This window comes from Nyctereutes procyonoides, unplaced genomic scaffold (genome assembly GCF_905146905.1).
Source record: "Nyctereutes procyonoides isolate TBG_1078 unplaced genomic scaffold, NYPRO_anot_genome, whole genome shotgun sequence".
NCBI lineage: Eukaryota > Metazoa > Chordata > Mammalia > Carnivora > Canidae > Nyctereutes > Nyctereutes procyonoides.
The window spans coordinates 50651552-50676927 of record NW_026575131.1 but is presented as its reverse complement, the minus strand read 5'-3'; the positions used below and the strand labels follow the sequence as shown (position 1 = coordinate 50676927).

The following is a 25376-nucleotide window of genomic DNA, read 5'->3' as shown; positions in this document are numbered from 1 at the left end:
GACCCTATACACTCAGAGTCTTCTGAGGATGATATGAGCTTCTAGAAATAAATATCTGGTTTGGTGCCCAGCATAGGCCCGGCACATAGTAGGTGCTCTATCTTTTGCTCTTAGCATAGTGACCAGGAATATCACTCTCAGCTTTCCTACCCAGAAGCTATCCCCAAACTCTTTGTCAAAGGGACTCATCTGGGTGGCTGGGATCTGGTTCCCTAGGCACAGACTTCTGGGAAGGTAGGGGTGAACTAGCCTGGCTGCGTGGGTGAGGCCCTGGGCTGCTGTATGCCTTGGGGACTTGGCCGGTATCTGGAGGCCATGGGGGCTGGGTGGCACTTGATGGCCTGGCACCAGCATTGTGACTGGGCTGCCTGGATCAGTTTCCTTATCTTCTACACCCACTGCACCGGGCGGGACGGCCTTTGTGCCCAGCGAGACCAGGCCCCAAGGGCCGACTCCCTGACCAAGCCTGGTTTATTGGCCTAGCTCTCCCACACCTTCTCCCCACACTGTTGCATCTTTATTTCTGCTTCTCTCGGTATTTGCCAAAGAGAAGGCCTGGGATGGAGCCACAGGGGCCTTGGTTTGATTCATAGAGCTCCATCCCTCACAAGCTCTGTGTCTGACCAAGTGGCCTCATTTTGCCCTGTCAAATGGGACCATGCTCTTGGTTAGTGTTTGTTGATCCCAAACCTGTGCTAAGTGCTCTTTGAGCACTAAATCCTACCAACACCCACAAAGCAAATGTAAAATTTTTTTTTTTTAAGATTTTATTTATTTATTCATGAGAGACACACAGAGAGAGGCAGAGACACAGGCAGAGAGAGAAGCAGGCTCCCTGCGGGGAGCCCGATGTGGGACTGGATCCCAGGACCCCAGGATCACAGCCTGAGCCAAAGGCAGCCGCTCAACCACTGAGCCACCCAGGTGCCCCAGCAAATGTAAATATTAATTCCATTCTCCAGACAGGAAACTGGCAGCCTGGAGAGGGAAAGGGCTGGTCTACTCCCAGGCCTTTGTGGGCAATAATCCCACTCCTGGTTGTTATAACGAGAGTATGTGTGTGGGACGCCTGGGGGGCTCAATCAGTTAAGTGTCTGCCTTGGGTTCAGGTCATGATCTCAGGGTCCTGGGATCAAGCCACATGCTGGGCTCTGCACTTGGGCCCTCCCCACCCCAGTTGGCTTCTTCTCTCTTTCCCTCGGTCCCTCCCCCCACTCATGCTTGCACACTCTCTCTCTCTGTCAAATAAATAAATAAAATCTTTAAAAACAAAAACAAAGACAGCATGTGAAACCTGCTGGCACAGAATCAGCCTCAACACTTGTTGGTTCGTGGCCTAGAGACCAGGGGGCGGCAAACTTTTTCTGCAAAGGGCCAGGGAGTAAATATTTTCAGCTCTGCAGGCCACATTCGGTCTATCTCTGCTACCCGACTCTCCTGCTGTAGCCTGAAAGCCACAAACAACATGAAAAGGGACCAGCATGGCTATGTACCAAGAAAAGTTGACTTATGGCCGCTGACATGTAAATTTCATATAATTTTCATATGACAAACTAGTCTTCCTCTTTTGATGTTTTCCAGCCCTTTATTTATTTATTTTTTAATTTATTAATTTATTTATTTATGATAGTCACAGAGAGAGAGAGAGAGGCAGAGACACAGGCAGAGGGAGAAGCAGGCTCCATGCAGGGAGCCCGATGTGGGACTCGATCCCGGGACTCCAGGATCGCGCCCTGGGCCAAAGGCAGGCGCTGAACCGCTGTGCCACCCAGTGATCCCCTTTTCCAGCCCTTTAATAATAAAAAGACCAGGGATCCCTGGGTGGCTCAGTGGTTTGGGGCCTACCTTCAGTTCAGGGCGTGATCCTGGAGTCTCAGGTCGAGTCCCATGTCAGGTCCCTGCATGGAGCCTGCTTCTCCCTCTGCCTGTGTCTCTGCCCCTCTCTCTCTCAATCTGTGTCTCTCATGAATAAACAAATAAAATATTTTTTAAAATGTAAAGACCATTCTTAGTTCTGGGTCATATGAAAACAGGCAGTGGGTGGGTTCCTTCTATACCCCCGACCACCCCCACCCCATGACAATTTGTCAACCCCTGGCCTACATGGTTATGCACTGTGATGGGGAGAATGTCCACAGAGATGTCCACCTCCTAATTCCTGGAACCTGTGACCATGTTACCTTACAGGACAAAAGGGAATTTGCAGATGAGATTAAATTTAGGATTTTATGGTGTGGAGATTATCCTGGATTATCCAGGTAGATCCAAGGACAAAGGCCCTTATAAAGAGAAGAAGGAGGCAGGCAGACGGGAGTCAGAGAAGATGTGGCGGTGTCCGTGGATGTGGGCTGGATGGGCATGCTGGCTTTGAGAGTGGAGGAAGGGGCTACAAGCCAAGGAATGTGGGTGTGCAGGCAGCGTCTAGGAGCCAGAACAGGTAAGGAAACAGATTCTCTCCGAGAACTTGAAGGAACGCAGCCCTGCCAAGGCCTCGATTTTAGGCTGGCGAGATGCACTTTGGATGTCTGACCTCTAGAACCATAAGATAATAAGTTTGTGTATATGTGTGTGTTTTAAAGATTGATCATTCAGTTATTCATTCATTCATGAGAGACACAGAGAGAGGCAGACATAGGCAGAGGGAGAAGCAGGCTCCCTGCAGGGAACCTGATGTGAGACTTGATCCCCGGACCCCGGATCACAACCTGAGCCAAAGGCAGCCACTCAACCACTGAGCCACCCAGGTGCCCGTGTGTGTGTGTGTTTGTTTTAAGATTTATTTATTTGAGGGCAGCCCTGGTGGCGCAGCGGTTTGGTGCCACCTGCAGCCTGGGGTGTGATCCTGGGGACCCGGGATCGAGTCCCACATCGGGCTCCCTGCATGGAGCCTGCTTCTCCCTCTGCCTGTGTCTCTGCCTCTCTCTGTGTGTGTCTATGAATAAATAAATAAAATCTTTAAAAAAAAAGATTTTATTTATTTGAAAGAGAGAGAGAGAGAGAGCATGAGCCGGGACTGGGGGGGTGGGAGGCAGGCAGAGGGAGAGGATCTCAAGTTGAGAGATTCTCAAGGGAGAGATTCCCTGCCGAGCACAGAACCTGACTCGGTGCTCAGACATGTTGCTTGATCTCATGACCCTGAGATCTTGACCTGAGCTGAAACCAAATGTTGGGCCTTAGTCGACTGAGCCATCCAGGCGCCTCAAGTTTGTGCTGTTTTAAGCCACCAAGTCGGTGGTCATTTGTCACAGCAGCCCCAGGAAACTCATACAGATGCTAACTCATGAGCTGGGTGGCCCTGCTCTGCTGCTCACCGAGGGTACATGATTTCTCTCACAGTTTCTGTGTCCTCCACACGGAGGTAATGAGGGGATCAATCTCACAAAGTTGCTGTAAAGATGAGCCCAGGGAAACCGTGTGACATTTTGGAAAAGTGCCTGCCTGGCACATGGTAAAGGGGTCAGTAAAATGGAGGCTTTAGGGCATCTGGACTGTGATCACCTTGCAGTACTGTTGCAAAGATGCAGCAAGTTCTCATCCTACACGGTTTGGACCAGGCTCAATGATCAGAATCAGGGAGTCTTCAATTGGCCCCTCCAGTCCCCCCTCCCACTAAAGTTAATGGGAGCTACTGGAACCCATCAGATGGCTGCACCAGTGTTCCCAAGAGGACAACCAGGCGCTAGTTTCCTCTCACGGGGGGACAACTCAGGTTCACACAGCAAGGTCATGGTCCTGCTGCAAAGCCGCCAGTTTTTCTGAGAGCTGAAACCTCTCTATGTGTCTTCCCCTCCCCAGCCTGGCCAGGTCATGCTCCTGCTCACTCTCAGGGGCTCCCACTCCCCCATCAAACCTGGGTGGAGTAGGGACCCTCTCCTTGTTGCTAGGTGGCTGGGCAAGCCACTTCCCCTCCCCAAGCCTTGGTTTACAACCCATTGTAAAATGGGTTGATGATAGGACCTCCAGTCTAATGAGGACAGAGGTAGAGTCTGAAAGATACTCCTCAGTCAGCACCAACCATTCTTTTATGGTAGTTTCCTCTCTGCCAGTCTGGCTGCCTTTCAGGTGACATAAGAAACTTCCGGTGCTCCTTACCTCTTCTCCACCCTCGCCAGTCTCACCTCCTGTCGGATGGTAGAAATATGTTCTGGTGTTTTCCCTTCATACTCATAATAGTTTTGAGTTTTTATCTATTTTGCATGATTAATCCATGTGGAATTTATTTTGCTATGTGTTGGGAGTGGAGTTAACTTTTTTCCATCCTAATGCAATCAAGACTACTGACAGATTGATTTATCCTTTCCCCACCCTCTGAAAATTCCACATTTATCATGTGTTAAATTCTTTATGTATAAAATTCACAAATTAATTTTTTAAATACATGCACCTGGAAAACTCTAAGCTACAGTTTTACTTTCAGTCTTAGCTATCTTTTTCCTTTTTTTAGATTTTATTTATTTATTCATGAGAGGCAGAGACACAGGCAGAGGGAGAACCAGGCTACCCCCAGGAAGCCGGATGTGGGACTCGAACCCGGGATTCCGGGATCATGCCCTGAGTCAAAGGCAGATGCTCAAGCGCTGAGCCACCCAGGCATCCCTATCTTATTATTTTTAAAAAGATTTTACTTATTTATGAGAGACACAGAGAGAGAGAGGCAGAGACATAAGCAGAGGGAGAAGCAGGCTTCCCGCAGGAAACCCGATGTGGGACTTGATCCCAAGACCCTGGGATCACACTCTGACCTAAAGGCAGATGCTCCACCACTGAGCCACCCAGGCATCCTCTTTTTTTTTTTTAAATATAAGATTTTATTTATTTATTCATGAGAGACACACAGAGAGAGGCAGAGATATAGGCCGAGGGAGAAGTCAGCTCCCCGAAGGGAGCCTGATGTGGGACTTGATCCCAGGACCCCGGGATCACGCTCTGAGCCAAAGTCAGACGCTCAATCATGAGCCGCCCAGGTGCCCCAGCTATCTTTTAAAAAAACATTTATTTATGTGTGAGAGAGAGAATGTGTGTGCATGCCTGCATGTGTGCATGTAAATGGGGTGTGTGGGGGCGGGGTGGGGAGGTAAGTGGGGGCAGAGGCAGAGAGAGAATCCCAAGCAGCCTCCAAGCTGCACAGAGCCCACAGGGGGGCCTCCACCTCAGGACTCTTAAGATCATGGCCTGAGCTGAAATCAAGAATCAGACATTTGACCAACTGAGCCACCTGGCTGGCCCCAGTCTTCACTATCTATATATACATGGTTTATATACTGTGGTTATTCATTCAACAAACACTGAGTGCCAGGTGCTATTTCAGGCCCTGGAAACAGTTGTGAACAGAACAGGCATAAATTCCTGCCCTTGTGCTGCGAACAGGCAAGGGGGCAGGCTGTAAACAAGCAATAAGTAAATGTGACATGTCAGGTGGTAATAAAAAAACAATAAAATAAAATAGGGTGATGAGATATAAGGGGAAGGGTTGCTGTTTGGGATGGTCAGAGAAAGCCTCTCTGAGGAGGGATGATCGAGCAGAGGCCTGAGTGAAGTGGAGCCACATGGACCTCTCTGGGAAGAGATTTCTAGGTAGAGGGAACAGCTAGTGCAAAGGTCCTGAGGTGAGATCATGCCTGGTGAGTTTGCGGTTTAGCTAATGAGGCCAGTGAAGCTGAAACAAGCAAGGAAAAGGGGAGAGAGGGAGGAGATGAGGCGGAACTTGGGGGTTATATGGTGAAGAGTTGGGTTTTTCTTCTGAGTGAGGTGGGAGCCATAGAAGGTTCTGGGCAGGGGAACATACCCTGACTCAAGTGTTCACAGGCTTCTCTGGCTGCTATGGAAGGAACGGATGGGGGGGTGGGGGGTGGGAGAGCAGAGTGGAGCTGCCTACACTGGTCCAGGCAGAAAACCACAGCTGTGTGACAAGGGTGGGGGTGAGAAGTGCCCGGATTCTCAATGGATTCTGAAGGCAGACCTGGTGTGATGGAAAGAGACGCATGGCAGGTTTCTGGTCTGAGCACTTGGGGTGACAAAGTGCCTTTTCTGAGCCGGGGCACGTTGGGGAAGCTGAGAGGCTTGGATCTGGCTGGGCTGAGTGTGAGACACTCATGAGACTTCCAGGAGACAGGTGTCACAAGGGTGTGCGGCTCAGGGGACCAACGTTTGGGAATTGCCAGGGTGGCGCTGGTGTTGAAGTCCTGAGTCTGCAGGAGTGTCCCCGAGGGACCTGGTGTAGCTGGGAAGAGGCCGCAGCCTGTCCCTGGCCCGCTTTTTTTGTCCACTGCTGGGACTGGGTGGGTGGGACCGGCCTTGGGGTTGGCAGAGACCACGGGAACCACAGGGTTTCTTTGGGAGGCCTGGTCACCCAAGGGCATGGCTGGGAGCCTTGAAGCTCTCCTCTTTGCTAAAGCCTGTGGGCCAGGGGTCAGCTGGGGCTTCCACCGCTGGAGGTCCCTGGGGGGACAGTGCCTTCCTCCAGGGGGCAAGCTGAGTTAGTGACCAGAGCCCTGCCAGGGGATGCTTGACTCTGAGATAGCAGCTACAGTTATTGAGCACCAACTGTTTATGACCACACTGTATAACCCCACTGCTGACGTGTGCCTCACACTGAATATATATTTCTCTTGATTGTGGCACCAACTGTATAATCGACTATGCTGTGAAGTGTACAGCTGGCCTCAAAGAGCTGTTGGGGGGTACAGTTAGAACAGGCACATGATCGAGGGAGCATACAGTTGGCTTGGGGAGTGAAGGTTGGTGTGGGGAGTATAGTATGGGCGGCAGAGCCAGCTGACTGTGCACAACACACTGGTTGAATACCCTCACGCTGGCTATACAACTCTTTGCTGACTGTATACCTTGCACCAGTGTATACCTCCACCCCTGCTGTGTACCCCCACAGTGATTAAACCCTCATGGCAACTGTATATGTCTGTGTTGGCTGTATGCCTCCACAACTATATAATGCCACTCCACTCTGCATGCCCTGTACCAGTGGTCCCTCCATACCTACTGTATACCCCCACATCAGTTAAACACCAACTGTAAATTGCCATGCCAACTGTATACTGTATATCCTGTTATCCTGTGATGGCTCTTTGCCTAGTTTTGATTTTATTTTATTTTTTAAAAGATTTTATTTATTCATGATAGAGAGGGAGAGAGAGAGAGAGAGTGAGAGAGAGGCAGAGACACAGGCAGAGGGAGAAGTAGGGTCTATGCAGGGAGTCCGACTCAGGACTCGATCCCGGTACTCCAGGATCATGCCCTGGGCCAAAGGCAGGCGCTGAACCCCTGAGCCACTAGGGTTTTGATTTTATACTTTAGCCTCGTTTCACCGTGCAGGGGGCTCAGGGCAGGCAAGACACTGGCTGGATTGTCCTCTGGCTTGGATAGGGCAGAAGGCACATTTGAATCTCGGGCCATGTGGTTTGGATGTCAGCTCCACAAGGACAGAGCCACAAAATTGGGTCTCTCATCTGCCACCGTCTGCTACTGTACTCAATGCCCAGCTCTGGGCCAGCACCCAGTAGGCGCTCAATACATACTTGTTCTACAAAACAATAGCTTCAAGATTCACTACTGGGAAGTGTGCAGGGATGGTGAGCTCAGGTGTGTAGCCTTGCAGGCCACGAAGGGCGATGCCAGGCAGGGATGTGGCATCTGGGCTGCCAGTCCCATTTTTTCCAGTCTTCAACAGACTAGCGATGTGGGTTTTTTTTTTTTTCTTTTTAAGTTTTTATTTATTTATTCATGAGAGGCACAGAGAGGGTCAGAGACAGAGGCAGAGGGAGAAGCAGTCCCCCCTTGGGGAACCTGATAGGAGACTCGATTCCAGCTCCCCGGGATCATGACCTGAGCTGAAGACAGATGCTCAACCACTGAGCCACCCAGATGCCCGATGTAGGTTTTTTTTTTTTTTCCGATGTAGGTTTTTATATGCAGTTTCCCAATATTTAACTGTTGGCATTTCATTAAAAATAAATAAATCAATAAATAATAAAATATAAAATAAAATAAAATAAAATAAAATAAAATAAAATAAAATAGCAGACCAAAATAAAACGCGTCCACTGGCTTGAGAGTTTTCAGCGCAAATACTCTGTATTTGGGAGTTTGGGTTCAGCCATCTGCCGGGGTTGCGGCGCCCACGTCTAGGGTCCCCCCTCCCTGCGCCTCACTTTCCGCACCTGGAGGATGGGGCGACGGGAGGCGCCCTCCCGGGCTGAGCCGCGTTGCAGGCGGCGCCGCCGGGTGGGAGGGGGTGAAGCCCGGGATGGGGGGGGCGGGGGCTGGGCGCGGCTCGGCGGAGCGGACGGGGCTAAATCGGGCGGCGGGTGAGTGGCGGGAGCAGCTGCCGCCCCGCCCGCCCCCCCCGCCCCCTCCCCGTCCGCCGGCCAGTCGGTCCCGAGGCCGCCGCTCCGCTAGGGCCGGTCAGACCGGTTTGGGCCGCCCCGCCTGGCTCCCGGCTGGGAGGAGCCGCCGCCGCCGCCGGTCGGTCGGTCCGTCCCTCGCCCGGACGCCCGCGCTTCCAGACCCGGGGCCAGGGGGCTCGGGGCGGGCGGCGGGCCGCGGGGATGGGGGGCGAGCGGCAGCATTACTACGGGAAGCACGGTAGGCGGCGCCCCCCTCGCGCACCCGGGCCCGGCCGCCCGGGGGGGGGGGGGACCCCGCGGGGAGCGGGAGTGGGGCGCAGGCCGGGAGCCCCTGCCCCGCGCGAGCCAGCGCCCCTCCCCGGGCCGTCCTGGGGGGCCCCCTGCAGAGCCCCCTCCCTGGGCCGCCTGTCTCTGTAGCCCCCTCCGCAGTCCTCCCGCTGGAACCTTCTCCACATCCCACCTTGGACCCCCCGCCCCTCCCCGGCTCCCCGTCCCCGGTCCAGCCCCGACCTCCGCGGGCGGGCCACGGGGGATACTCGGGGCTGCTCTCCATCAGCGACTGCTCCTCCTGACTTGGCCTTGCCCCCATTGGGGGCAGGGACGTGGTGGCCTGGAGGTGGGATGAGGCCTCAGGACAGGACTCCTCCCTGGGCCAGAGATACTCCGAGGGACTTCTGGGGGAGGGTGGTCTTGCAGCCCCTTCTTGGTCCCCCTGCTCAATCTCGCTGTTTTCAGGGACACCGCAGAAGTATGACCCTACCTTCAAAGGACCCATTTATCACAGGTAAGGGCTGGGGTCGCTGGGAGGGGAGGGGGTCTCTGCTAGCAATCCCAACACCCCCGTTTCTTTACTCACCCACCCCCCAACCACACTTCTGCTCTCCAACAAACTGGTGATCAGTATTTGCGACTTGACAGTTAAAAGAACTAAGTTCCTCAGGATACAAAGTCTTTATAAATGAATTTTTAAACTCAGGCAAAAGACTGAAAGAGAATTTCTAGAACAAGAAATACCATAGCAGACCGTGTAGTTATGGGGAAATGTGCAAACTCACTGAAAGGTAAAGGAATGAGATTTGAAACAATAACCAAGTAGGGTTACCCCATCACAGGGGCACCTGGGTGGCTTAGTCTTTAAGTGTCTGCCTTCGGCTCAGGTCATGATCCCAGGGTCCTGGGATCCAGCCCCACCTGCTGAGCTGGGAGCCTGCTTCTCCCTCACTCTCTTCCCCTCTCCTCTGCTTGTGCTCTCACTTGCTATCTCTTTCTCTCTCTCAAATAAATAAAAATCTTAAAAATAAAAAAAAGCATTTCCCCATCATGGATTAGCAAAGATTAAAAAGATTGGCACATATGCTGCTCTGAATCTAAGTGGCTCAGTGGCTTTTGGAGGGAATTGGGAAATATAAAATTTTTAAAAATTGTATTTATTTATTTTTATTATTTTTTTGTATTTATTTATTTAAGCACGAGAGACTGCACCTAGGTACGGTGGGGGGGGGGGGAGGATGGGGAAGGGAGAGAGAGTATCCCAAGTCGACTCTGTGCTGATCCCACTACCCTGAGATGATGACCTGAGCTGAAACCAAGAGTGCGATGCTTAACCAACTGAGTTACCTAGGTGACTCAAAATATGAATTTTTAAATGTGCAGCTCTTTGTTCCAAAGAATAAAATTCTAGGGAAACAAAATTCTCCATAAACCTGGCATACCTGGATAAAAATGTATGGTGTAGCTGCCTTTTTGAAAATGGCAGAAACCAACAATCTGAATGTTCATCCGTTGGAACTAGTTTGATAAGTTACTCTTGAGCACAGGGTCATGAGTTCCAGCCCTAGGTTGGGTGTAGAGATTACTAAAATAAGTAAATAAATAAACTTAAAAAAGAAAAGACTCACAAGAAATCATTAACAGAGGTTACTTATAGGGAGAGAGGCTGCGTGGGTGACTTATTTTAATATTGCATGTATTCCTGTATGGAATTCTTCATGTTTAATCTTATAGTAATAAAAAGAGCTTAAATTATGTATGGATGTATGTATTTTTAAAATAATTTAAATTTTAAAAAACATTTAATACCTGTTGCTATTCAAGGTGGGGGGAAATGAGCACTCTCAAAAGAGAGCTGAACATTGTGTCCAACTGCTTCAAGAACACTGTAGCATTAGGTATCAACATGTAAGTTGTGTGAGACTGGCTCAGTCCCTGGAGTAGGTGATTCCTAATCTTAGGGTTGTGAGTTCGAGCCTGGTGTTGGGTGTAGAGCTTGCTTTAAAAATAAATAAATAAATAAGAATAAAATGTAGGTGCTTTTTGGTACAGCATTCACACCACAGGGACATATGTCCAAATAACATAAGGATGTAGGTATATGTCCAGGGCAAGATGGGGTTCATGATACACAGGGCCCCAAGGCTCCCACCCTGATGCTGTTCCCTGTTCTCCAGGGGCTGCACAGACATCATCTGCTGTGTGTTCCTCCTCCTGGCCATAGTGGGCTATGTGGCTGTAGGCATCATAGGTGAGTGGAGGGGGGCCCAGGATTGGGGTTCCAAGGTGGGAGGACAAGCCACAGCCTCTAGGGCAGAAATGGGGATGGTGCTGAAGAATGGCAGTGCCTCAGTGTCCCTGGATCCCTCCACAGCCTGGACCCATGGGGACCCTCGGAAGGTGATCTACCCTACTGATAGCCGAGGCGAGTTCTGCGGGCAGAAGGGCACAAAAAATGCGTGAGTCTGGCTCCTTGGGGACCTGGTGGGACTGGAGAGGTGTGGGCAGGATGGATTCATGAGCACTGGGGAGAAGGTTCTAGGTTTCCCCCACCTCCACTATCCATTAGTTCAGTCAACAAATGCTTATAAAGCTCCCACCATCCATCCCCAACCACTGCTCTAGGCTTTGAGGACACTGCACTAAATGAGACATTAAGAGTCTTGTCCTCTGGTAGCTCACAATTTAGGGGAGGGACTGAGAGGAGACAGTCCCTGATCTGATGTCAGGTGGGGATGAACAGTGAGCTAAAGGTGATTCAATCCAGGCTGTGCCAGCCACTCTCTGGCTGTGTGAGCTGGGACAAGTGTCTCAACCTCTCTGGGCCTCATTTTCCTCATCTCTGAAATGGGGATCATCACAGTCCCACCCTCAGGAGGCTGTTGGGCTGGATCAATGAGCCAGTAGGCAGAGCTTAGAAGAGCTTGGGGTTGCTGCTACTAGAGTTGGTTGCATTAGATATTTTACATCAGGAGGTTGAGAAACCTTGACAGTTTTCATCTCCCTCCCCCAACCCTAGGAACAAACCCTTCCTGTTTTATTTCAACATCGTGAAGTGTGCCAGCCCCCTGGTCCTGCTGGAATTCCAGTGTCCCACCCCTCAGGTAATTTGGCCATTTCCCATCTTCTTTGCTACCCCTGCTTTCCATTACCAGGTCATTTTCTCCCTCTAGGGACAGCTGCTCTTGGCCTTTTCTTTTCCCTGGTGAATGGGAGGTGGGGCCTCTGTCCTGGGTGGGGCCCGGGTGTCTATCTTGATCCCACCCAACCCGGCCTCCTGCCCCCCAAGATCTGCGTGGAGAAGTGCCCCGACCGTTACCTCACCTACCTGAATGCTCAGAAATCCCAGGACTTTGAATACTACAAGCAGTTCTGTGTGCCTGGCTTCCAGAACAACAAGGTGAGGGGAGCCTAGGTAGGGGCGGGTGCAGGGTGCTGAGCTGGGGCATTAACCCCCTCCCTTTCTTGCTAGGGTGTGGCTGAAGTGCTTCGGGATGGCGACTGCCCTGCTGTACTCATCCCCAGCAAACCTTGTGAGTCTGGGGTTCTAGAAACCAAGTGGGGGGCGGCCGGGGTGGGTGGGTGGGTGGGGTTTCAGGGCCTCGGCCTGACTGGTCTCATTCCCTGCTCCATGCAGTGGCCCGGCGATGCTTCCCAGCCATCCACGCCCACAAGGGAGTCCTCATGGTGGGCAATGAGACGACCTACGAGGATGGGCATGGCTTTCGAAAAAACATCACAGAGCTGGTGGAGGGAGCTAAGTGAGGACCGTGGCCCACCACATTGGCGTCCTACTTTCTGGGGTGGGCCAGGGCATCCCCTGGGGCTGGCCCAATCAGGGAAGGGCTCTCACACGAGTCTTGTTGCCTGTCCCCAGGAAGGCCAACGGGGTCCTGGAGGCCCGGCAGCTGGCCATGCGGATATTTGAAGATTACACGGTCTCCTGGTACTGGATAGTCATGTAAGTTGGGGAGGAGTGTGGTCCTCCCAGTCTGTGTAGGCTGAGGCTGGTGAGAGGATGCGGTCTGCCCATGCCCTCATTTTATCCCCAGAGGCCTGGTCATCGCCATGCTGATGAGCCTCCTCTTCATCGTCCTGCTCCGCTTCCTGGCCGGCATCATGGTCTGGGTGATGATCATCATGGTGATTCTGGTGCTGGGCTATGGTACGTCTCCCACTCCGTGACCCCTCCCCACCCCGCAGTCTACAAAACGCCAGTGCTCCTTGACCTGCCAGTGGCCCTCAAGAATCTTGTCCTAAACCATCAGACATTCTCTGGCTTTTATTTGGCCTATTTGTGAGGAAGTTCATCTCGGCATTGTCTATGGGAGCAGTACTTGGAAACAACCTCAGTGTTTCTCGATGGGGATGAGTTAAATTGTAGCCTTCCAGATGGGGCCTGGATCTGTACTTTACCCCAAAAAAGCATTCTCAAGGAGACCACTTAGCACAATGGTTACAGATGGGTGCTCTGGTACCAGACGGCTGGGGATGAAGTGCTGGCTCTCCCGGTTCCCTCCTCTGTGACCTCAGGCAGGTGATTCAACCTCCCTGTACCTCAATTTCTTCCTCTGTAAAGTGGGGATAATTGGTATTTACTAGTTAGGAGGCTTAATGAGAAAAAGCATGCAGATGAGGTGGGGGGAGGGTCCTGTAGATCTCGGGCTTGTGGCAGCCAGAGGCAATGCACAAAACTCAGTGCTTCACATTCTGATTATTCAGATAAATATTCCCAGGGGGAAGATGTCTGATAGGCAACCCAAGGTGAAGACGTAGATATTAAGATACTCATGTTAATGGTGGTTTTTAGCTGAGTGGTGGTTTTTGAGGCAAATGGTTTTAGTTTGTTTTGTTTTTAAGATTTTAGTTTTAAGAAATCTCCACCCAGTGTCAGACTCAACTCACGACCCTCAGATCAAGAATCTCATGCTCTCATGACTGAGCCAGCCAGGCCCCTTGTTTTTCTTTTCTTTTCTTTTCTTTTCTTTTCTTTTCTTTTCTTTTCTTTTCTTTTCTTTCTTTTCTTTTCTTTTCTTGGATTTTATTTATTCATTCATGAGAGACACAGAGAGAGAGAGAGGCAGAGACACAGGTAGAGGGAGAAGCAGGCTCCATGCAGGGAGCCCGACGCGGGACTCCATCCTGGGACCTGGGTATCATGCCCTGAGCCAAAAGAAGACACTCAACTGCTGAGCCACCTAGGCGTCCCTATTTTTTTTTTATTTTACTTTATCTGCATTTTACAATTTTATTCTACAAAGAGCTAAGGAAAATATTGAAAATCCCTAATGCCACCCCACTGAACGTTAATACCCACATCCTCCATCCCCACCCATGAATCATCGTTACTGGGTGGCCAGGAAAGCCTCAGGTTACATAGCATCCTGGCACCTATTCAGCCACTCATTTACACATGCATGCATCAAACCTGTATTGAGTGTCTGTATGTCCTGGGCAGTTTTCTAGGTCTGGGGTGTGAGCAAGAAATAATAAACCTGGGCAGCCTGGGTGGCTCAGTGGTTTAGCACTGCCTTTAGCTCAGGGCCTGAACCTGGAGACCCGGGATCGAGTCCCATGACAGGCTCCCTGCATGGAGCCTGCTTCTCCCTCTGTCTGTGTCTCTGCCTCTGTGTGTGTGTGTGTGTCTCTCATGAATAAATAGATAAGATAATTTATAAATAAATAAATAAATAAATAACCAGGGGACGCCTGGCTAGCTCAGTCTGGGGAGCCTGCAACTCTTGATCTCCGGGTTGTGAGTTCAAACCCCATGTTGGATACAGATTACTACAAACAAAATCTTAAAATAATAATAATAATAAACCAGAAAAACCTCTAGAAGGTCCAGAGAGAAGGGATAAGACATTGAGGGTGAGGGGGTGCATTTCGAAATGGGAAAAATGGTTTGGGAAGGTCTTATTAGAAGGTGACATTTGAGGGATCCCTGGGTGGCGCAGCGGTTTGGCGCCTGCCTTTGGCCCAGGGCACGATCCTGGAGACCTGGGATCGAATCCCACGTCAGGCTCCCAGTACATGGAGCCTGCTTCTCCCTCTGCCTATGTCTCTGCTTCTCTCTCTCTCTCTCTCTCTGTGTGACTATCATAAATAAATAAAAAATTAAAAAAATTAAAAAAAAAAAAGAAGGTGACATTTGGGTAGAGATAGGAGAGTGTGAGGAATCCAGTACTAAGCAGCAGGAACAACAAATACAAAGGCTCGGAGGCAGGGCTCACTCCCCTAAGCATCTGACTCTTGATTTCGGCTCAGGTCATGATCTCAGAGTCCTGCGATCAAGCCCCCACATCACATCAGGCTTCCCGCTCAATGGGGAGTCTGCTTGGGATTCTCTCTCCCTCTCCCACTGACCTTTACCCCCTACTCTCCCCCCCCCCGCCCCCAAGGAATAAATAAATAATCTTGATAAAGGCTAGGAGTCAGGAACAAGCAATGTCAGCCCCTCTCAGCTTTGGTTTTTGCTTCTGCTCACTGGGGGTGCTCCTACCTGCTTTGCAATGTTGGGGGAGCATTTGGTGGACTGAGGTCGGTCCCCTGTGCAGGTATATTTCACTGCTACATGGAGTACATGCGACTGCGAGGCGAGGCCGGCTCTGACATCTCCCTGGTGGACCTTGGCTTCCAGACCGACCTCCGCGTGTACCTGCATTTGCGGCAGACGTGGATGGCCTTCAGTGAGTCCCAGCCCCCCCACAAGTCTTACCCCTGGTGAGGCCTGGGAGGGAGTGGGGACAGACGGCTGGCAGACTCGGCCCCCCTCTGCCTCCCGCAGTGATCATTCTGAGCATCCTTGAGGTCATTATCATCTTGCTGCTCATCTTTCTGCGGAAGAGAATTCTCATCGCCATCGCGCTCATCAAAGAAGCCAGCAGGTGGGTGCCAGGGTGCCGGGGGCTGGGCTGGGGTGGTCCCAGGGCCTCCCGGGCTCTGATGCCTGTGTCTGCTCTTCCCCAGGGCTGTGGGATACGTGATGTGCTCCCTGCTATACCCACTGGTCACCTTTCTCCTGCTGTGCCTTTGCATCGCCTACTGGGCCAGCACTGCTGTGTATCCACCCTCAGACCCGGACACCTGACCCCGGGGGTGGCTAAGGGCCAAACTTGCCTGGAAGTCACCTGCGACTTGGGGGGCAGGGCCAGAACCCAGTGGGGGGATGGATCCTTTCTCACGAGCTAGTGGGACCTGTAATCCCAAAACTCAGGTTCCTTAACGAACCTCCAGCTTCCTGTCCACTTCCAACGAAGCGGTCTATAAGATCTTTGATGACGGCACCTGCCAGTTTGCTGGAAAAACCTGCAACCCTGAGGTGGGGGTCGGCTATTTCGCCAGCAGCCCACAGATTATTTGAAACCTCTTGACCCCACTTGGGGACCATTCAACAAACATTTGGTGCCTACTGTATACCCTGTGCTGGATTTTGGGAACATCGAGGGGAAGAGACCCAACTTGGTGGCCCCCACCCCACCCTGAATGCTGAACTAACTACCCATCTTTCTCCCCGTGACTTCATTTCCTGCCCCATATCCCTCCCTTAACCTAAAGATGGCCACTTCTTGCTTCTGGAACCCCTTACTTGCCTTTCATAAGCCCCTATCCTGAACTTTGTGGTCCTTGTACTGATCTCTGCCATTCTTGTCCTGTCCACGTGGCTGCTGTATTGACACATGACCCCACCCTGATCCCCAGGATAGCTTATCCTGTCTCTCTGACACCCATGGAGTCAATGTTCCCGTCTTGCTTCTAAAACCCCTTTTATAACCCCCAGTACTGAATCCTCACCCCCCGCCCATCCCTTGACTTAACTCTGATTCCCGTGACTCCTGTCCCACCCCATGGTCTATCTGACCCAGACCTGATGCCCGGAACCCACACGGAAACCCGGGCCCCTCTGGTGTGACATGGCTCTGCATCCCTCCCGCAGACCTTCGCCTCCTCCAACGAATCCCGCCTGTGCCCTGGTGCCCACTGCCAGTTTGCCTTCTACGGTGGTGAGTCGGGCTACCATCGGGCCCTGCTGGGCCTGCAGATCTTCAATGCCTTCATGTTCTTCTGGCTGGCCAACTTCGTGCTGGCCTTGGGCCAGGTTACACTAGCTGGGGCCTTTGCCTCCTACTACTGGGCCCTGCACAAGCCAGATGACCTGCCTGCTTTCCCACTCTTCTCTGCCTTTGGCCGGGCACTCAGGTGGGTCTCCCAGTGGCTTGGGGGTGGGAACAAGATGGAGTGGAGGAGCCTTGGTCCAGCCACTGACCATCTCTTTGGCCCGCAGGTACCACACAGGCTCCCTAGCCTTTGGTGCCCTCATTCTGGCCATTGTGCAGATCATCCGAGTGATGCTTGAGTACCTGGATCAGCGCCTGAAAGGTAAGGCCCACCAGTGGCTGGCATTGGCTGCTGGGGGGCAGGGCTGAGGGGCACGTGGAGATTCGTTTTTAGGGGTGGGGTTAAGGCAATGGGACTGTGATTGGTTCCTGCTTGGGGAGCATGGGGGGGGGCAGTTTGAACGGTGAGTTCCTGGAGCTGCTAGGATGACTGAGGGAGCCCATTGGGTGGAGTTCTTACCTCTAGGGGGGCAGGGCCAAGAGGCCCGGGCCACCATTGGTTCCTGAAGAGGCTAAGATTTGTTTGTGCGAAAGGCAGGGCTAAGACTTTATTTTTAATTTGCAGTGGTGAAGCTGGGATTGGTTATTCTTTGGGGAGGGGCCAAGGACTCCGCAAGGATTGGCTTCTGAGTGGGAGGCGGGGCCAGGGCAGGAGTGTGTGGGTTGTGATTGGCTCCTGCCTAGAGGTTGGGTTGAAAGGCTTCATCACTAGGCCCTTCAAGGGGCTCTGGACTGAGAGTCCTGGAGCCAGTTGGTTCCTACTTGGGCGAGGGGCAGGACCCCGAGGGTTTTGGATTCTGGATCGAGTTCCCTCTCCTTGTCCCTTGGAGTACGTGGGCTCCAGGAGTCCAGGACTGTGCATGTAATAAGGAGGTGGGGGATGGGGGTCCCCCAGCGAGGGTCTCCCTTCACCTCTGCATCCCTCCGTTTCCTCTTAGCTGCAGAGAACAAGTTCGCCAAGTTCCTCATGACGTGTCTCAAATGCTGTTTCTGGTGCCTGGAGAAATTCATCAGATTCCTCAACAGGAATGCCTACATCATGGTGAGCAGGCCTGGGACGCAGAAGCAGCCCGCCAGCTCCTGCTGGGTATGAGGAACCCTCACTCCCAGCCAGGGGGCCTGATCCCCCCCCTTCATCCCTCCAGATTGCCATCTACGGCACCAACTTCTGCACCTCGGCCAGGAATGCCTTCTTCCTGTTGATGAGAAACATCATCAGGTCAGGGACAGCACCATCCTCCAGCTGCCTCCCTTCTCCCCCAGTCCCTGTGCTCGTATTCATGCCTGCTCCTCACTGTCCCCTGCAGAGTGGCCGTCCTCGACAAAGTTACCGACTTCCTTTTCCTGTTGGGCAAACTTCTGATTGTGGGTAGCGTGGGTGAGTACCACCGGCCCGCCTGCCTGGCTGTGGGAGCCTGTCGGGGTGACCTGTGAAGTGCTGTTGGGCCCCGATGTCTTCCTTGAGCCAGAACCCTCACCCATCTTGGTTTCCTCCCTCTCTTCAGGGATCCTGGCTTTCTTCTTTTTCACCCACCGGATCAGGATTGTGCAGGACACAGCACCACCCCTCAATTATTACTGGGTCCCTATACTGGTATGGACCTTTGGGGGTGGGTGGGGGTCCAGGGAGAAGGAGGTGGCTGGGGTCTCCTGGTCTCTTTTGACTAGACAGATATGGATGGAGGCCAGAGGTGGGGGGTGGATTATTTATTCAGTCTGCAGACATGTAGTAAGCACCTACAGTATACCAGGCCCAGGGGGGAGAAAGGGCTTCCTTCCAGAGGACCTAACGTTTCCGAGGCAAATGGACCTTAGTGACTACCGATGTGGGTGGATGCATGATTACAAACGGATATGTGCCACCAAGGAGGGTTCCAGGGAACTGTGAGAGCCTGTGGTGGAGGATTTGGGCAGGTCTGGAAGGCCAGGTGCCTTCACTGTGGAAGTGATATCAGATCTAAGATCTTAAGGAGAAACAGGGAACCTCCAGCCGGAGGAATCAACAAATACAAAGGCCCAGAAGTGGGCCTATGCCAGGAATGAATAGTGAGGAGACTGGTGTGGGGGGAAAGGGGTGGGGATGAGGGCAGGGACGTGATGGGGCCACCAGGGGGTAAGGTCATCACCCTGAGAGCAGTGCAGGCCTTAGAGCCCAGTGACCTAGATTTTTATCTGAGTTCTCTATTTGCTGCCCAAAGATGAGTCAGGTTGAGCAAGTTATTTAATCTCTCCATGGTCCACTCGCTTCAATCCATACATGTTTATCAGATACCTGCCAAGGACCTGTGAGTCTCCAAATTGCTGGGGGGATAGCAGTAAGTGGGACAGATACTGTCTAGTGGGGAGGAGGGCATTATCCCTGTAATGCCCTAAACGTGCATAAAATTGTGGCCAGATCTCAGAGGTCAGGTGTGCGGTGCTAGGAGAGCATAAAATGGGGCCTAGATGTCAGAAGCAGCTTCTTGGAGAAAGTGGTACCTGAGGACTTGATGTTTGAGCTGAAAGCAGAAGGATAAGGAGACCAAAACTAGACTAAGTCAGGACAAAGGCCCTGGGGTTGAAGAGAACAAGGCGTGAATGGCAGGGCTTAGGATGTTATTCTAGGGAGGGCTCGTCAGCAGGGAAACAGCTGCCGGAGCCTGGGAGGGCGTGTGAGCGGGAGGTGCTCTAGGAGCTGGGGTGGAAACAGCGTGGCTCCTCTTGCTAGACGGTGATCATCGGCTCCTACCTGATTGCCCATGGCTTCTTCAGTGTCTACGGCATGTGTGTGGACACGTTGTTCCTCTGCTTCTGTGAGTGACCCCTCAGCCCAGCCCTTGCCAGGCCCTGACTGCCTTCTCCCCTCTGGGCTTAACATCTGATGGGGCTTTGTACTGGACGGCCGGGCGCCCCCCGCTTCCCTGGGGACCCGGCTGTGGCGTGGCAGAGGGCCCTGGCATGCATTCTCAGCCTCCTCCCTACGCTCGGAGCTGCTCCGACCCCTTGCCCCCTGGTCCAGGCTGCAGCTACAACGCTGCGCCCCTGGGCCCTCGGCTTCGCAGTCTCTGGCTTTGTTGGGGGGGGGGGAATCTGTGGCTGCTACTAACTCTGGTCTCTCCATCTGTCTTTTTTTTGTTTTTTTGTTTTTTCTTTTCTCTTCCTCTACTCCATGCCTGCTGGCTTCCCTGTTCTTCCCCGCCTCCCTCTTTCCCTCCCTTCCTGACCACCCCATTTCCCCCCTGCCGGTTCCTGGGGGGAGCCCAGGTGAGGACCTGGAAAGGAATGACGGCTCTCAGGAGCGACCCTACTTCATGTCGCCCGAGCTGAGAGACATCCTGTTGAAGGGGAGTGCGGAGGAGGAGGGGAAGCGGGCAGAAGTTGAGGAGTAGAGAGCGAGGGAGGCGTGGGGGCCGGGCAGGCCTCCTCGTTTCCTCCCTGTAGACCGGGGGTGCATGCGGGGTGACCCTGCCTGGGAGTGCGGGGAGCGTGTGTGTCCTGTTCCCGAGCCCACCAGAGCCTGCCCCTCTGTGGTCCCAGTGTGTCTTGCTTCCTAACCCTCTGAGGCTTCTCTGTGGCCCTGGTCCTTGCGCCCTGTCCCCGGAGGCCCCTGCCCATGGGCTCCCCTCATGCCACCGTCTCTGGGGCCTCTCTCCGCAGTGGAGGACCTGGAGAGGAATGATGGCTCAGCCGAGAGGCCTTACTTCATGTCTCCCAACCTTAAGAGGCTCTTGAACAAGACCAACAAGAAGCTGGCAGAGTCCTAAAGGCCCCGCTCCCCGCCCCCCCACCTTTCCAGAAGTCTCACACTGGGTGCTCGGCAGCTGGGTCAGAAGCCCTGGCCCCTGGGCTCACCTGAAGTCCTATCACTGCCGCCTCCCCCCTCCCCTCCACCGCCAACCATCCAGTTATACTGCTGGATTCCAGGGACCTGGAGGATTTGGGGCATCTCCGTCCTGTGCCAAGGGGCAGTTGGATTTTCACGGCAGCGCCCCAGAACTGCACAGGTCACTGCAGCCCTCACTGGCCTGGACGGTGGGGAGAAGTCTGGTGAGGCCTCTTGACGTCTGGCATGCAGCGGGGCCTGGGCCGCCTCATGCTTCCTGTTCCCCTCTGACAACGGGGCGGCCTTTGTGTCTGCAAGAGGGGTGGCTCTAGCAAGCTCCAGCTTCTAAAGGCCCCCCCACGTTCGTTGGCTCACTGGTGTCTGCCCAGGCCAGGACTGAGCCCCTCCTCCGCGGCTGAACAGCTGGCACACAGGCTGCCACACGCATTTCTTTATTATTTTTTAACCTGGACATGCATTAAAGGGTCTATTAGCTTTTTCTGTCTGTCTCAACGGCTGAGATGGGGCCAGCTGTGGAGTGCCTTCTGTCCCCCCCTCCCCACCGAGCATGGCTGGGGTGGGGGGAGCGGTGGCATGGCCAGGTGGGGATGTCTCCTGGCATGGGAGGCCACAGCAGGGGGATCCTGGAAGGAGAGGGAGTGAGTCTGTCGGGGGAGGGCAGCAGGGAGCGGAAGGTGTGGAGCCGGCCCAGAGCAGGAGGGAGGAGCCCACTAAGAGCTGCTTAATGGAAACCTGCTGGTGAATGTCCCCCCATCTGCCAGTTCTCGACACAGCTCTCTTTGTAAGAGAGAAAGCAGCTGAATCCACCCAAGGGACCGTGTTAGGAGAAGGGGTGGGGGCAGATGCTGTGGGCAACCCCCCTACCCCCACCCTATCACTTCACCTTGAGGATCTTTTTGCCAAATTTGTTGAATGCTGGGGACCTCCAGGTCCCACCCCCACCCCACCCTGACCCCGGGCCATATCCCCAGGCCCCTGACTTCATGCCTTTGCTCATCAGCACCTTGGCAGCCTCCCAGAGAGGGAGAAACCCAGCCTGGGGTCCCCGTCTCCTGTGCCTGCCTGCCAGCCCTCAGGCCCCCCGGCCTGTTTGCACACTCTCGCGTGTTAACTGCATTCCAACCACTAATAAAGTGCCTATTGTACAGAGCCCGGGCCTGGAGTGTTTGTGGAGGGAGTAGGAGGCTGGTAGGGGGAACCCCCGCTTCGCTGGTCCTGGGATTGAGCCTCTGAGCTGGGCCGAGTCCCCTGAGGGAACGAGGGAGGGCAGGAAGGCCTCTGTCTGCCGGCCCCATCTCTGCCTGAACTGCACGGTGCAGGCAGCTCAGGTTTCTCCTGAACAAAATGCCTCTTATGAGGCTCTGCTCCCCGGACTCCAGAAGGCGACAAAGGCCTGTCCACCTCCTCGGTCACACAGCCTGGACACATGCCCCCAGGCCCTGGCACCTGAGGCACCCACATCTAGTCCAGCCTCTTGGGACCTGCAGAGCTGCGAATTGCTAAGCTCCTGCCCGGCCGCCTCCAGGCTCGCTGCTGCCCCCTGCTGCCAGCTATCTGTCACTGTCACTGCTGGGCCCAATGCCACGCCTTCACTGCCTGCCTTTGTATCTCCACCCTTGGAATTTAATAGCCACCTTTCCTTTTCTTTTTTTTCTTTTCTTTCTCTTCTCTTCCCTTTTTCTTTTTTCCTTTTTCTTTCTTTCCTCTTTTCTTCTTTCTTTCCTTTTTTTTATTCAGGAAGTAGGATTTATGAATAGGGTTGAGGTGGTGTAAGGTTCTCATGAGTGCAGAGCCCTCCGTTTGTCCAAGCGGCCACGATTAGGGATGTATCTGACCCCAGGGCCATCTGGGATGAGCCGTTTATCAGCCACCATGTCATCAAATTCATCCATGATGAGGAAGCCTGGGTGGTTGATGGTCTGCCCTTGGCTCAGGGCGTGGTCCTGGAGTCCTGGGTTGGAGTCTCACATCCAGCTTCCAGAATGGCGCTTGCTTCTTCCTCTGCCTATGTCTCTGCCTTTCTCTGTCCCTCTTGAATAAATAAAATCTTTTTGAAAAATTAAAAAAAAATTCGTCCGGATTAAACTTAGTAAAGCTCCACTTCTTGGAGATGTGGATCTTCTGGCAGCCAGGGAACTTGAACTTGGCCCTGCATAGGGCCTCAAACACATGCTCCTTATTCTGCAGCTTGGTAAGAGGGACATGATGACTTGGCCAATGTGGACCCTGGCTACTGTGCCCTGGGGCTTCCCAAAGGCACCTTGCATACCTGTCTGTGGCCTAGATTGGAAATAGCATGATGTCAGATCTCAAAGTCCACCATAAAGGCTGTCTCCAAGGTCCCTTAGGGCAACCCATACAATCAACAGGCTGTATACACTACCAAGGACACTACTATTTGCAGTCATGGCACACTGGGCCCTTGAGAGCACAGTCGGCTTAACAGACTGCAGAATAGCCACCATTTCTTCAGTCCTTCCTAGCTGCATACCATAAGCCACTTCGTAATTATTTGAGGCCAGAGATTGGGCATTTCTAAACGTTGCCCGGTGGGAAAGGGACTTAGAAGGCATTTGCACCCAGGTCTCCTCGATCCCAAGCTCTTACCTGTTATCCTGTACCATCACTCTCTGGGGTCCCTTGTTTGCTTCAATTGTCTGAGTCTTTTTCCCTATCCCCAGTGTCTGCTAGCCCTGCCTCCAAAAAACCTTACCACCCCTCCCCGTTCAGTCCCCCTTGTCACTCACCTGAACCAACGTGGTCTCTTGCCCAGGTCCCTGGCCCCTGCCATCACCTCCCCTTCTCCACAGTTCCCCACACAGGTGCAAAATGTGCTTGTGAACACTCTAGTGAGTTCACACCCTTTCTCTGCTCAAGAACCCTCCATGGCTTCCACTTTGTTCAGCATCACAGACGGTCTTCACTGCAGCCCATGAGGCCCTGTCCCATCTGCCCCATCAGCAATCCTTCGCTGACTGATCCAGCCTCCATGGCCCCAGGGCTTGTGCCCGAAAGGATCCCCCCTGGCTTTTTGTGTGGCTAGCTCCTCATCCTTTGGCTTTCAGCTCAGGGATCACCTCCTCCAGGAAGCCTCTAGTGATCAATGAAGGTTGGCCTCCCTTGGTGACCACACATCACTCTATTTTTTTCATGGCATTTGTCACAATCTGCATCTATTTATGTTTAAAATTTTTTATTTATATTAGAGATAGTGCACAAGCAAGGGGAGTGGCAGAGGGAGAGGGGAGAAGCAGGTTTCCCCCTGAGCAGGGAGCCCAATGTGGGGCTCCATTCCAGGACCCTGAGATTATGACCTGAGCCTAAAGGCATACACTTTTAGCCAACTGAGCCACCCAGAAACCCTGCAATTATTTGTATTTTCATTTATTGTTTAGCCTCCCCAGCCAGAATATCAGCTTAAAGGGGATATAAATCTTGTCTTTTTTAACCACTGTATCCCACAGCAGGGCAGTGCACGGTACACAGTAGGTACTCAGTATACAGGCAGAGAACAGCTGAATGACTGCAAAAGCTTAGCCCAGTGCCCAGCCTGGGGGAAGTGCACAGTGTGAACCACTGTTATATTAGGATATGCCAGTGTTGAGGTTTCCAGTCTTTTATGCATGGTTAAAATTCTCTGGCTACTGTGTGCAGAGACTACTATACAAAAGTAGAAGCAGGAAGGCCAATGAGGTCACTGCAGGGGTGCCTGGCTGGCTGAATCAGTAGAGCATGTGACTCTTGGCCTCAGGGTTGTGAGTTCCAGCCTCACATTGGGCATGGCGCCTACTTAAAAAAAATTTTTTTTTTAAAGATTTATTCATGAGAGACATAGAGAGGCAGAGGGAGAAGCAAGCTCAATGTGGGGAGCCTGATGCAGGACTCAATCCCAGGACCCTGGGATTATGATCCAAGCCAAAGGCAGATTCTCAACCACTGAGCCCCCCAGGTGTCCCCAAAAAAAGATTAAAAAAAAAGTTATTGTTGGGCAGCCCCGGTGGCTCAGCTCAGCGGTTTAGCGCCGCCTTCAGCTCAGGGCCTGATCCTGGAGACCCGGAATCAAGTTCCATGTCAGGCTCTCTGCATGGAGCCTGCTCCTCCCTCTCCTGTATCTCTGCGCCCCCCCCCCGCCCCCCGTGTGTCTCTCATGAATGAATAAAATCTTTAAAAAAAAGTTATTGCACTCATCTGAGCACCTGCTGCTGGAGGACTAGACTCAGGTGATCTTGGTGAAGATGAAAAGCATACAGATTTGGAGTGTAATTTGAAGATGGAGTTCACTTGATTGATTGCATGTGCGAGAGAGAGAGAGAGAGAGAGAGAGAGAGAGAGAGAGAGAGAGAGAGGGAGGGAGGGAGGGAGAGAGAAGTCAAAGAAGCAGGAGGAAGCAGGGCTAGGAGGGGGGAAGCTCAGGTGGGGTCCTGCAGTAGGCACCCATTGCCTGACCTGGCAGGGAGCTTGGGAGGTTAAGTGACATCTCAGAGTTGTCCTGAACTGGTAGGTCACAGACTAAAGGTGGCCCAGGAACTGACAATCCCAGGCACATCTGGTTCTCCCGAGCGGGGGGGCAAGTGTCCAGTGTGATCCAGTCTGATCCTCTTGAGTATGTTGGCAATGTGATCCAGAGCCCAGGGTAGTTCTCTGAAGAATTGGTGTGCATGCAGTTGTGCAAAAGCCCACACAGCCCTGGCAAGGGTGCAGAGAGACGCTAGAGCTGAAGGGGTCTGGGCAGGTAGGTTTATTTTGGATGTGCTTTATACATAATCTCCAAGGGAAGTGGTCACATAGGCGGTTGGATGTGTGTGT

At 52.8% G+C, this 25376-nt stretch overlaps 1 protein-coding gene and 1 pseudogene across 3 annotated transcripts in view; one reads left to right on the top strand and one right to left on the bottom strand.

The window, feature by feature from the left end:
* The window catches only part of SLC44A2 (solute carrier family 44 member 2), a 28976-nt gene extending 7257 nt beyond the window's left edge, over positions 1-21719 (top strand). Inside the window, exons 1-22 of one of the 3 annotated variants that reach the window (XM_055344254.1) lie at positions 8451-8598; positions 9096-9144; positions 10808-10881; positions 11005-11089; positions 11650-11734; positions 11920-12030; positions 12103-12163; positions 12268-12391; positions 12508-12591; positions 12683-12795; positions 15188-15319; positions 15418-15517; positions 15600-15692; positions 15867-15951; positions 16567-16829; positions 16915-17009; positions 17686-17789; positions 17893-17966; positions 18055-18125; positions 18253-18341; positions 19455-19539; positions 19991-21719. In XM_055344254.1, the coding sequence (XP_055200229.1) occupies positions 8562-8598; positions 9096-9144; positions 10808-10881; positions 11005-11089; positions 11650-11734; positions 11920-12030; positions 12103-12163; positions 12268-12391; positions 12508-12591; positions 12683-12795; positions 15188-15319; positions 15418-15517; positions 15600-15692; positions 15867-15951; positions 16567-16829; positions 16915-17009; positions 17686-17789; positions 17893-17966; positions 18055-18125; positions 18253-18341; positions 19455-19539; positions 19991-20115 (2139 nt within the window). In that variant the 5' untranslated portion in view covers positions 8451-8561 and the 3' untranslated portion in view covers positions 20116-21719. Of the gene's footprint in view, positions 1-8450; positions 8599-9095; positions 9145-10807; positions 10882-11004; positions 11090-11649; positions 11735-11919; positions 12031-12102; positions 12164-12267; positions 12392-12507; positions 12592-12682; positions 12796-15187; positions 15320-15417; positions 15518-15599; positions 15693-15866; positions 15952-16566; positions 16830-16914; positions 17010-17685; positions 17790-17892; positions 17967-18054; positions 18126-18252; positions 18342-19454; positions 19540-19990 lie in introns of those variants that run through there. The other 2 variants (XM_055344256.1, XM_055344255.1) reach the window with 2 other exon arrangements.
* Positions 21720-22896: 1177 nt separating this feature from the next.
* LOC129522661 (small nucleolar RNA SNORA70) lies at positions 22897-23023 on the bottom strand (annotated as a pseudogene).
* Positions 23024-25376: the final 2353 nt, after the last annotated feature.